Here is a 12,864-nt window from a genome sequence, read left to right on the forward strand (position 1 = left end):
GCATGGTGGCGGAGAAAGTCAGAAGTGCAAGTGGGGACTCTCGCTCGCAGCTGGGTTTCAATAGGCAGACAGGTGTCCTGATAATTCCTCCACACAAAGATGCCTTTGTAACTGCATTAAGGAAACAAATTCGGCTTCTCCCGTGGGAGAGCCAGAGCAGAACAAAAGCTGACTCCAAAATGCATTTCCCTTGCCCTGTAAAAACAAGATGTTGTAATGCCACGAAACAACTTTAACAGCGAAAGGAATGGGGAGGCTGCTGTGGGCAGAGATGCCCCATGCAAACCACAGCCATCCTGCATGCTGCCGCCTCCTCCAGCACCTTGCAAAGCCCCAAAATGTCTCCTCTCCCTCTCCATCCTTTGCATTTGCTCTTCAAGTCAAATCCTGCCCAGCTGTGGGCTGTGGTTTTGCCTGTCCTCCAGTGCAAGCAGCCTAGTGCTCACCCCTCTGCCCTGACCCACCAGCCCCCGGGCAGGTAGCTCCATGCCTCCCACACCCTTGAATTCCCACAGGGCTTTGTTTTCCTTCCCCTCATTTTTTTGACCTTGTCTTCAGTTTATTGCAGCCTGGGGAGTTTTGCACAGTCTTCACCAGTTCCTGTGCCTAGTTTTTCACACTAGAAGCATCCCCTTTGGCTTCATCCTCTCTGGAGTCTCTGGGTGAAGCATGTTCAAAGCCAGCAGTGTGAAGGGCTAGCGGATTTAAGGAAGGAGAAACCACACAAATCAGGGGTCCCCTGTGGAAACGGGTCCTTTGCACAGCCATGTCACACTGGAGGGTCTATGAGAAAATCAAGGATGTCCTGACAAAACCAGCTAATGCATGCACAGGCAGCTTCCATATTTCAGGTACTGTGACATGGCCATGCCATTTAGGACATCCATGGGGCACACGCATGACCCCCTTCCATGTGTCAATGCAGCACAAATCCACCGAAGTTGCCTGTTGGGCCCTAGCCAGGAGCCTAATGCCATTGGAGTATAAATGCTCTTTGAAAGAATATATTTTGTGTTTTGTTTCTCTCAGTGACATCTGTCTTCATGGGATGCCATTTATTGATAATGCTCTTATAAAGCATGAATACGTGTGGGACAATTAGCAGATAATCAAACCACAGCACTAACGATCTGTGAATGCGATGCAACGCTCCCAAATAACAAAAAGCTGGAAAAAAAATAAAGGAAAAGAAAAACCCTATCAAATTTATTCAGCTGGAATATCTCACCCAGAGAGCTATTCTCCCATAATATTTGGTGCAAGCATGGTGTCATAAATCTTAGTGCTATTAATCCATAGACTCATTCATCTCTGTTCAGCTATATAAAAGCAGTAACCTTGTCACTATAGGAAGGAAGATTGGGCTTTTAATTGCATATAGATTTCAGGAGAGTTCTTATCTCATAGTCCAATTTGTAGCTTCAGATATGGGTCCTTGCTTCCCTTGGTCAAAGTCCATGCAAATCTGCCGTGCTCTCATAGACTTATAAATGTTGCAGAAGCTCAGAAAGAACCTATACAGAGCTCTGCTGGCAGATAATACACACAGCCTTTTCAGTGTCTGCTTTATTAGACAAGCCTATATTTAATTAGCTGCTTTGAAGCAGGACGTGCACTTTCAGAGGATGATGAAATTCATGGAAACAAAACTATTGCTGAGTGTGGGCACACACACGCTCACATCCTCAACCACGTTTTTTGCTCCAGCTCATCTCCCTTGGCTCTGCGGCTCTACCAAATGCACCCCTTGCCCCATGGTTTGTTGTCGATAAAGGCAAAATAATTGGCAGGAGGTCTTCTGTCCATCACCAGTGGCAGATGCAAAAGGAAATGAGTGTTTTCTTCATGGGACCAAGAGGTCCAGAGGAGCTGGGCTCCTGTTATTTCCAGGCTTCTGGGGAGCAAACCTTCTTGTTGCTCCTCAGAGGTTGCTTGCACCTTCAGGCAGCTTGAATATTGTTTTTGTTTGTTTGCTTGTTTGTTTTTTCCAAAATTCTAAGAAATAGGATTTTTTTTTCAGTGTAACCCTATAATTTTTAGGCAGCAGAGCTTTAGAGGAAAGCTTGGAAACGGAAATTTTGCTCTCACTAAAGACCAAGAGCTTTCTTTAAGCAGATGGTTTCAGCTACAGGGCTTTCAGGAGTCAGATCAGCTTGGAAGGAGATATTTGGGTCTGTCTCCTGATACAGGGAAACACCAAGTGCTTTCTGCTGAGGAAAGGCAGCTCCATGGCTATGGGCGCTCCTTCTCCCCGTGCAGTCATCCCCCTATGCACGATGCTCACCACTTGTGACTGTGCCCATGTAGTGGTGCCCACCAAAAGACTGGGTCCCTTATGACCAACTCAGAACCAAGAGAGGAGCATCTGTAATATCAGGTGCTGCTACATAACAGACCAGCTCATAAATAAATGATTCTTGCCTGCAGAATACGATTTTTTTATTTTTTTTTAACACGGCAAATTTTCAGCCAAGGTAAGGAAATGAAAACTGGTGCTGGAAGATTAGAAATCTACTGAGGGCAGGAATCAGAGGATCCAGCTCTGCTTCAGCTTTCTGCCACTCTCCATAATGCTCCTGCCCGCAATCTTGTCATCTATATGCCTGCTCCCATCTAAGTGAAACTGAGAGATAGGCAGCTCAGTGTGTTTGTCAGAGTATCTGTGTTGCATAAAAATAAAATGCAACTTTCAAAAGTGTGTCCTTGTAATTTCATGTGTGCACTTCTTCTTCTCTCTTCTCTTCTCTTCTCTTCTCTTCTCTTCTCTTCTCTTCTCTTCTCTTCTCTTCTCTTCTCTTCTCTTCTCTTCTCTTCTCTTCTCTTCTCTTCTCTGTAGTTGTTCTAATGCAGTATTAGTGCATTATGAAATGCACTAATTATGAAGTGCACTAAATGAAAAAGTATTTCTTTTTTTTTTTCTTTTTTTTTTTTTTTTTTTTCCTGAGTATTCTTCTGTATTTTTCATTACCTTGTGTACCTCTACCTAACCACCACTTAAGTGTTTCCTATCTAAATTAAACATTCCTGTGCTTTTCAGCCCCTTTCCAGTGGAAGCTGGCAGGAGTGAGAGCATACCAGCAATATTTTTTTTTGCCTTCCTAAGAACAATGAGGTATTTAGAAGTGTTTAATTGCTCCCTTGAAAGTTAGGCAGATGCTGGGCTTACCAAAGTGGTCCCAACCCCCAAAAGCCCTGGGTACCTGCTGAGCTGCACTCCTCAGCATGCCCAGGGAGTTCAAGGAAAATCACTTGGTTTTCCAGCTGGGAAGACCCAGTAAATGCTTTAATCAGATGAATCTGGTTCAGGAGCAGCTGCCTGCAGCTCCCCCGGCAGCTTGTCCACAGTGAGGGCAAATATTCCTACATGGGGCAAGTTTGGCTGAGCAAGAAAGCTGGCAGCTTCTGTTCATGGCGAGGAAAGAACAAATGAAAACAATGATTTGGGGTCGTAAAGGCCTTTTCTTTTTTAATACTAAAGTAAAAAATATAAACAACCAACAAAACAAAACAAAATCCAGCATGCAGAAAAAAAGCAAAAAAGCTAAGTCTATACTGAGATGTGGGGGAAAATCCGTCAGAAAGACTGCATATTTAATTTTAAAGGGGACAGTGTTTCTCTTTGCACAACTGAAGTGGTCTCCTTTCAGAACAAATCCTTAAAACAAGTCCTCCACTAGTACAGATGGAAGAGTCAGCACTGGCATCCACTGGTTTCCCCAGGTGGCAGTGGCGACCAGAGTCCCACCGGAGAAAGGGCCAGGACCCTCTGCTGGATGGAAGACCTTCCGCTCTCTCCTCATGGTGGTCACCTCTGCTGACTGGCAGCCCCAGTGCTGACCATTCTCCCTCCACCTCTGAAGGCCAAACTCCAAGGAAATGTTCGGCTCTACCCATGATACCTCCACAACATGAAACTACCCAAGGGACTATCAGTGTTTAGCCAAAACAAATGTGCCTGTGAAAAACTTACAACTGTTATAAGTGGGACGAAAACCTGTTGCAGAAATCTATCAAAATGGCTACTTTGGAGTGTTCAGACTCTTTTTTGCTTTCTCTTTTGCTTATCCCTCAGTACCCTTCACTATGCTCATAGACCCTTTCTTGAGTTCTTATGTCTCTTTCTTCAGCCCCTTTAAATCAATATCCTTTCTTGTGGAGAGGCTGGAAGGGGCAGTGTCCCACCAAGGATTTAATCTTCACATTATTTGGGGAGGAATTAACACAAGAAAGTCCCGATGTTAATAAGGAGTTACACATCTAGTGCTCCCTGGGATTCCTGCTCCAAATGCAACTCTAATTAATTCTAAATGAGAAATTCTTCTGGTTTCATCAACGATCACATCTGCAGGAACACCAGTCACACACAGGTTTTCAGCTACTACAGCAAATGTCTAGCATAGGAATAACAATGGATTATGTATATCCCCCAGTGAGATCTGAAGAAATAAATACACTTTGGTATCACGGGTTATAGAAAATGTCTAAGTAACATAAATCAGATTAAATATCACAGCAGATCAGCACTGTAGTACCACCAGCAAAGCAAAGGTGTGTCTGAGTAGAAATAGTGCCCAGGGAGGAAAAATGCCATGACTACATGGTCTGTATGTATTGGCCATCACCAAAGGGACATGACTTCATTTTCATTCAATACACCACAAAATAATACAGGAGATTTTCAGATTATAATTTCTGCTTTTCACAATGTTTTTGGTTTAGCTTCTTGATTTGTTAAGGCTTTTTTGTATACAATCTCAGTATGTGTTTTTCAATCACAGACATCCAAGGTGACCACAAATGTAACAGGACCATTACTAAATGGGAATTGAAAACTTTTAGGTGAATTAGAAAATGGCACAAGGCAGAACCCTGGTCCTGGCTATCAGAGTTTATATGTAAAATATGAAGAAACTGTTCTACTCTGAAAGCATAGAGACATTACTTTTGCTATAGGCATGCTGAGAGAGAGCATGCCAGCAGTCAGCCAAATAAAACCAATGTGGTTAGGATACCACCTCCAAGTGGGGGAAAAACAATAGAAAACACAACCCTATTTACATACTTCTTTGTTTGTGTATACTTGTTTCTAAACTGTAAAATGTTCTGTAAAATACAGCACACCTCAAGCTCAGAAAGTCTACTAGACATAGTCATATTTTGAAGGGTACGAGCGTCCTCCGTCCTCGCTTCGAGGAGCTTCTTCATACCCTTGTCCTTTCCTAGTCTTCGTTTCAGGTTCGTACCCCGAACCAACCTTATAGGGCCCAGTTCTGTAGGAGATGTTCCGCCCCGATGCATTGTAGGACACTGCCTTGTAACTGGAAGAGACATGAGAGGTGGCATCAGATGCTGCAGACTCTGTGACTCCCCTGTGCTGCACCCTGTGTTCCTGTTTGCTGTTGGGTTTTGGGAAACTCTGTACTGTCATAACTTGGAGTCGCTGAATATGCTAAGCGCCAACCACCCGCAGACAGGCTACAAGTCTCTCTCACGTTTTTTCATAAACCTATCCTTTCTTTCCTGTGAGTAAATCACTGGCTGAGTGAAGGACCTCCCAAGGTCTTCCCCGAGCTTCCTTTTCTTACAGATAAAAGAAACCATTTCCCTCATCAGCTCCTCATAAGACTTGTTAATCATGATAACTTTTGCAATGGGGTCATTATGCCTACACCTGTCTTGTGGTGTACTGGCTGCATGCTATCTTGCCACCCAAGGCCTCATGCAATACCTTCCTGTGTCCACCACAGACAGACTTACCGGGATTCTTCTGGAATCATTCCTCTGCAAGCAAGGCACATCATGATGCCTCCTACGAGGGCCAGGCCGCCTGCCACCCAACCAACAAAGAGGGCTGAGCCAAAAGTGTACCTACAAAACAGCAATGTGCATGGTTACTGCTTTGACCATGCTCCAGGGTGTTTCTTCATTGACATCCCAGTCAATTTGCTCAGACTAATTATCTCCAGTGCAGATAGGAATGAGGTTCATTGAATCTTCCAAGTCATGGGACCAGACTAATATGCACCCGGAGTTTGTTTTTCCTTCAGCTGCAGCATGCCCTGGCCCTGAGGAAATCTGCACCATGGAGCATTCTGAGCTGAACAACCACCTACCTGTTCTGGACGTTCTGCATTCCCTGGTACATGTTGGTTGTGGACATCCAGAAGTTTGTGACCAGCATGTTGGCAAATACAGACACTCCGGTGATGGCACACAGACCTGAGATCAGACAGAAGGGTTGACTGAGACCCATGTAATACAAGTGATCACCTTGGGCCTTGAGGAAACACCTTACAGCTTGGGTGAGACACTGCTTTTTGACCTGACATGGTACCTTATGGAGAAGTGGGGACCCACTGTGTGTTTGCATTTCTGACACAATTTCTACATATTTACATTCCAGCAGCAAGAATAAAACTTTATACTTCAAAATCCCAAGTCCTACCAGCAGAAATGCCTGTGACCAGATGTGTTGAAGACTGATCCAGTAATCAATTTCCGGTAAACACAATGATTTGCATGTGGAAGACACAACACCACCCACTTACCTGCAACAATAAACATGATGCCAGAGGTCAGAGTCATGTTGGCTTTTGCAGAATCCTCCATGTTGCCGATACGAATGCATTTCAGAGCAAAAATGCACACAAAAAGGCCAAGGATGCCCAGAACAATACCCACGATCATGAGGGCCCTCACAGCCTGGAACATTGCTGCAAAACAAATTAAGAGCCACAATGAGCAAATGAATTGAGATTTGACAGAGCCTGGGAAGTTTTTAAAGACTATTTATGTATAAAAATAATATATATATATTATTAAAAAAAAAAAAAAAAGTTTAATATGCTGAAAGCAAAGACCATCCCATGGAAAATGGGCACCACATCTACTCTCAGCATAATTTGGGATGCCTCTGGAAATGCAGCTGTTTGTCTCAACTTCCCAAAGAGTTGGATGGTTTAAACAACTTTTTTTGGGGAATGTCCATGGGCATTGGTCATGATTTATTCAGCTGAAATTGATGGAAAGGGGTTGGTATACAGCTGGGGCAAGTGTGAATCAGGCTTACGTGGCCTTCTCTATTGCTACTCCAAATAAAGCAGTTCAGCTGATTGCATTTGCATTGAAAAATGTTTCATAGGAGTGGAAAAATCATGACTTTCTAATGTGAGAAAGTTAAAATAAAGCCTAAATTATCCGAAGATACTGATATTCCTACTCATTCTCAGTGTGATAATGGATATTTAACATTGCAGGAATATATCAGGTCCTTAATTTAAATATTGCAGGAGCCCCAAGCTATAGTGTTAGAAATACCACAATTTTCTACCTGCATTTCAAAGTGGAATAGAAACCTTCTTTTCTTCATTTAATTTGTAAGGATTTGCTCATTTTATCTCTCTGTATTTATGTGCGTCGCTGCTGCACCTCTAACTTACATCACACTAATGCTCTGTTGTTGTTTGGCTGATCTGTTTTTTTAAAAAATGGAATTTTTCCATAACTGAACTGATTTGAGAAAGATTTTTTTTGTCCCCAGACTACAATGAGCACAGAGAGCTCCACCCAGCTGTCCATGGTATTCCAACCACTCTGTGACACCAAGCAGAGTTCTGTATGTTCTTCCTTTATAATAAAAACACATGTAACAGGACAAGAGAAAATCACCTTGACCAATGCTGCACATAGACCAAGGGACAGCAACAAGGCTTCAGCAACGACCTCCCCGGCATGTCCTTTGATTGCTTATTTGTAATATTAGACTTGTATACACCCATCCATGTTAATTAATAGGACACGCAAATGCCCTAGCTCTGAATTTATTGATCATTTTGCCATCAGGGTGGGGTTGCTTGGTTGGAGGCAAGCTGTGATGCTGGTGGGAGCTGAACACTGCTGACCATCAGGCAGCAAAACCCCTCCAGGCTCCTCCTGGCTTAAGTAGAAAAGTAGGGGGAAAAGCAAAGGGGAACATGTACCTTTTAAAATATAGAAGTGAAGGGAAAAGCCTGGGCATTTGAACACCAAGATGATTTTCTAATACGGGCACATATCCTGTCTTGCTTACAGCCTGATACTCCCCACCCTGGCAGAGATAGGAAGGAGGCAGCGCTGGCAGGACACTGGGAGGATGTTGTCAAAAGTATTTCAAAGGCTGTTGTGACTTGGCCAGGACACTTTGAAGCCTCTTTTTGCCCTGCCATGAGCTCTCACAGCCCTGGGTTTGGCTTTGATGCCTCCCTGTGCATGACACTCGGGGAAGATGACAAGAGTTTGTGAGTGACTGAGAGCGACAGGCAACATATCTCACAGCCCCAGTGGCTATGGTAACTCTGCCCATCATCCCTTTTACTGGGCTGACCCAGGGAAGGGAAGGGAACCGTTTACAAGCACTCCCCAGGACAGCAAGGTGTATGGAGCCTGACCAGAACCACATTGGAACCACAATGCCTGGACAAACAGCCATTTGCCATCCCACAAGCTGGGACTACATCACCTTCTCCCATCTGGCAGTCCCACTGGGGCTGCTGCTCTTATGACTCAATTTGCCCTTATCAGCTGATAACAAGTGCTAACGAGCCTGGGATTTTCAATCTCCCATTCATCAGCCCCCAGGTGCGAGCTCACTAGTTATTATTCATCCGAGAACAAGAAGCTGGCGGATATGCCTTATCAGCCCTCAAAAGGTGTTCGTGCAGCACCTGATGCAAAGCAGAGAGCTGTAAAGAGAAGAAAATCACAATACTCATTTGTCTTTACAATCACTAAAGTTTCTTTCTAACTGCTTGGTTTCAGGAGGGGCAACAGAGGCCGATAAGGCAGCATAAGACACTAGGGATCCTGATGGCAGGTCCTTGTAGCCTTCAGGGTCTGCCTCTGGGACAGTCCTTTGTTCCTGGGATGTTTTCTACAGACCTTCTGGTCCCTATGTGCCATCACTAGGGTGGTCCAAGCCCTTCAGGAATAGGTGATCCAAAGCCAAGACCTCACCAGAATATCGTGGGCTCCCAGGAAAGATGTTACCAGGGCTTTGAGTGCCCGTGAAAGGGCACAATGGGCAGGCCAAGCCAAACATCTCGTGCAGACACCGGACTTCTGCTAGAGCACTGAAGTCCGAGTGTGATGGATCTACACTGAAAAGCAGCAATTTGCCACCATCAGAAAGGTAGAGAAGGGACACACAGCAGGGCACAACAAAGTGCAAAGCAATCAGCAGTCACTCCTCTCTGCAGGATGTCAGTGCCACGGGGTTCATTTATGCATTGTTTCTGCAAAAGGATGGCAAGGAAAAGAAAGTGCTCTCAGGTCTGCTGTGGCATTAAGACCCCTTCACCAGGATCCTGGGACCAAAAGTGAGAGCACTGCAGTATGAAGTGAATTCTGGCATCCATCAGAAGTCCTCTGAAGAGAGCTGCTTTTCAAAGGCAGTGACCTCCTCTAGCAGAAAGGAGTGGAAGGTTGCAGACAAACAAAGCAGGAGGCTGAGGAAAATAATTGTACCAGGAGAACTAGCTACCATGCTGCCCTGTAGTTGAAGCCAAGCACAGAAACTACCTGCCTGTCTTTGCATGTGTGTTTTGCATGGGATACAATAGCTGTGCTCTTACTTGTGCATATATGATTGCTCGTTTTGCACATACACGATTTCCATACAAAGGGTTTGTCTGCCAGAAAACAGTATCAATGCACATCACCAAAATAAATAAATAAATAAATAAATAAATAAATAAATAAATAAATAAAAGTCTGAAATTTTGAATCAATTTGCATTACTACATTTTTTCAGTCCTAAGTGGAACTGGAGAGCTGTCTTTCCCCCCAGTGTTACTGTGAGTAGTGAAAGGTGATAACAAAGCAACAAAGCAAAGCAACTTAAAGTCATCCAAACTAACACCTCCAGCATTTCTGTTACTAATACAAAATACAAAGGTGAAAATGTAAGTTTATGATGAGTGTGATCAATGGAATATGGAAAGTTTAGGGGAAAACACTTTTTTTTTTTTTAGTTAACTAAATTGAAGCTAGAGCATTCCTTCTCTATGTTTTAAGGTCAGCATCAACTAAATGGGCAGATAAAGAGAATAAAACTGACAGAATATCTATGACACAACAGAAATTGTCTGTGAATGCCTTGCACATTTCTTTGTTGCTTTATCACTTAAAAATAAAATGAAAAGTAGAACCTTGATAATGATAAATCAGCATCGAAGTAATCCTTGCCTCAATGCTCTTTTAAAGCACAACCACATACAGGCAGCATTATTATGGTATGTAAATGTAGAGATCAACATGTGCATGTATGGTTTAATAAATATATTTTTTTTCTGCCAAATGAAATGAGCAATAAGTCACCTGACAATCCCAAGGCTGGAGCCCTAGAAACACATTTATTCCATCACAACCCTCAGGATGGTCACAGCCTGTTCTCAAAAGGCAAAAACCGCACGCCAGCATCCTGGTCTTCAACACAACATTTGCCCCTTCCTTGCAGCAGGGGAGAAGGGTGGGCATGCGTGAGTGTACGGGCTGGGAGACTGCCTTGTACTTTCTTCTGCACCAGATGCAAAAGGTCTGCATGCAGTGGTGCTTGCTTGCACCTAGCTGCAACATTTCCCCAAGAGTGAAAAAGGCGCTCAGAACTGTATTTGGTGCTTGGTGGCAGGGCATGGTGCCATAGGGCACAGGGAGGCACGGGGAGCCAGGCTGGCTGCCCCCTTCCCATGGCTCCAGATAGCTCAGGAACACTGGAATACCCTCACATGCAGGGAGGTGGGAAAAGCTGCTCCTTTTGTACCTGACACCGTGGAAATCACAAGCAAACAAGTAAGTAAAACCCCTCTGCAACCTACTGCTGCAACCACTAAAACTCCACTGTGACTGAGCACACCCTTCCCCTCCTCGCCCTGCCCACACTGCTCAGAGGAAGATTTTTTCCATTGCAGAAAAGATCTGTATTTTATGGGAAAAATAATACAATTGTTTTCAGCAGAAACCACAATTCTAATAACAACACAATAACCGCATGCAGCTGTTTTCCTTGGGCTCTGATCCAAAGGGGCAGAGTATCTGGAGGTCCAAGCATCCTCACTCTCCTCACATCAGTAACGGAGCTGAGCCCCATGGCACTCATCCAGAGATCACCTACACATGCTCCAAGTTGTGGTCTGCACCAAGTGAAGGTATTATTTTGGTAACAAATACGTGCATATTTTTATGCCCGTGCACCGAGAAGCCTGGAAATTTTATTCCTTGCAATATGCTTTAAAATTGCTGCTCCTGTTTGTGGGTGCAGAGCTACAGGAGAGCTCCTGGGTTAAACCTGGTGCATCTTTTGCCCTACCTGGCAGCCCAAGAATGGTGAAATACGGCCGGCACTCTGTAAAGCCTGAGCTCTGCCGCACGCAGCTCCTCCACAGTCCCTGATACTGGAAGACGGCTGTGACCGGATTGTCATACAAGTCCTGCGTGCTCCACATATCCATGGCAGTGGACACCATGCACCCCGCAACCCCCAGCGACGAGACGATGAACCCCATCACTTGGCAGATGGTGGTGGACATGGTGTCTCCCCCAGCAAGAGGAGGTGAGACAGCCCCGGGAAGCCACAGACCTAATGGGAGCACCGAAGTCCTCCCGACTGAGCCACCAGAAACGCAGCAACCCTTATCAGATGCTTTCCATTGAGCGGTGTGTTTGCACAAAGTGTTTTTGCAAGATAGTCCGGTTTCACTCTCGCTGGGTCGGTTTGTGCTGGCAGGGCCCGAGATATGAGCTTTTGTCCTTTAGAAGTGCTTGTCCTTCCCGGGCTAAGCGGCCACGCTCGGTCAAGTGTTGGGCAACTCACTCAGAGCTCACACCGGCCCCCGCTGAAACCCTTCTCTGCCCATCGGGCTCCTGCTGCGTGCTTGGCACAGCATGAGTGTGCTGAGAGGGGCAGGGGGAAAGAGCATGTTCCCAGGAGAGCTCAGCATCCACAGCTCACCGCCTCCTTGGCTCTCTGCTTATGCAACGTGGGAGTAAATCTGCCAGTGGGCCAAGATGGGGACACCTCCATGCCCTGATGTCCCTGTGGGCTGTAAAAGAGGTGTGGAGGTGGATAGGGACACCAGTGGTGAGCTTGGTGGGTGGCATGGGGCCTCCACCACAGACAGGGGCATCGTCGCTCCTTGCAGCCTCCTGGGGCATCACCGAGATCACCTCAAATGCTCATGAGCCCCCAAATTACCCAGCAATGCTCCTCCAGCCCTGTTCTCCTCCAACCCACATCCCTATCACCTATCACGTGGCCCCACCAAAACCCATGTGGGGGACAGGGACCATTCAGAAAGTGCCTTTTTGCAGGTGCTTGTCTGCATTAGGTAGGGCAATGGTCCTGGAAAATGGGGCAGGGGATATAAAAATTAGAAAATGAATTATCTCTTGGCACAGCGGAGTAGTGCTAGGCTCAGGGGAGTAATATAAATCCGCCATGATGCTCTGCTGATGGAGCACAGTGAGATACAAGGACCTTCCAGACTTCACACTCATCCCTTCTGATCCAAGACCCTGCTCCAAGAGATTTAGTTCAGCCCTGACCTAGAAACAAATTCTTGCTTTATCCAGCCCAGCTCCATGGCACCATCCCTCTCCATATGAATGCCTGGTCAAGACAGTGTGAAAGCTACAAGGAAAGGAGGAGAAGCTGATTTCTGCGGATGGATGATTTACAGTGGGGTTGTTACACATTGGCTATTCCTTCTGGAGAACCCATGGCACCCCTTTTGCTTTTGGGACTGTGCAGAGGGCTGGTGGGCATCAGGCAGAAATGCTTTTGCACTGCAGTCTGGTAGGTCTTGTTATTGCAGCCAAAGACAATTCACATCT

At 45.3% G+C, this 12,864-nt stretch overlaps 1 protein-coding gene across 1 annotated transcript; it reads right to left on the reverse strand.

Annotated features, from left to right (window-relative positions):
* Positions 1-3,439: 3,439 nt before the first annotated feature.
* Positions 3,440-11,911, reverse strand: CLDN18 (claudin 18). Its single transcript, XM_084529242.1, has 5 exons — positions 11,342-11,911; positions 6,549-6,713; positions 6,114-6,219; positions 5,758-5,868; positions 3,440-5,318 (listed from the first exon to the last, which is right to left on the reverse strand). The coding sequence occupies exons 1-5, from the start codon at positions 11,559-11,561 to the stop codon at positions 5,141-5,143; spliced, it is 780 nt and encodes a 259-aa protein (XP_084385368.1). The 5' UTR covers positions 11,562-11,911; the 3' UTR covers positions 3,440-5,140.
* Between the last annotated feature and the right edge of the window lie 953 nt (positions 11,912-12,864).

Source organism: Aythya ferina (genome assembly GCF_964211825.1).
Source record: "Aythya ferina genome assembly, chromosome: 9".
In the NCBI taxonomy this organism is placed as follows: domain Eukaryota; kingdom Metazoa; phylum Chordata; class Aves; order Anseriformes; family Anatidae; genus Aythya; species Aythya ferina.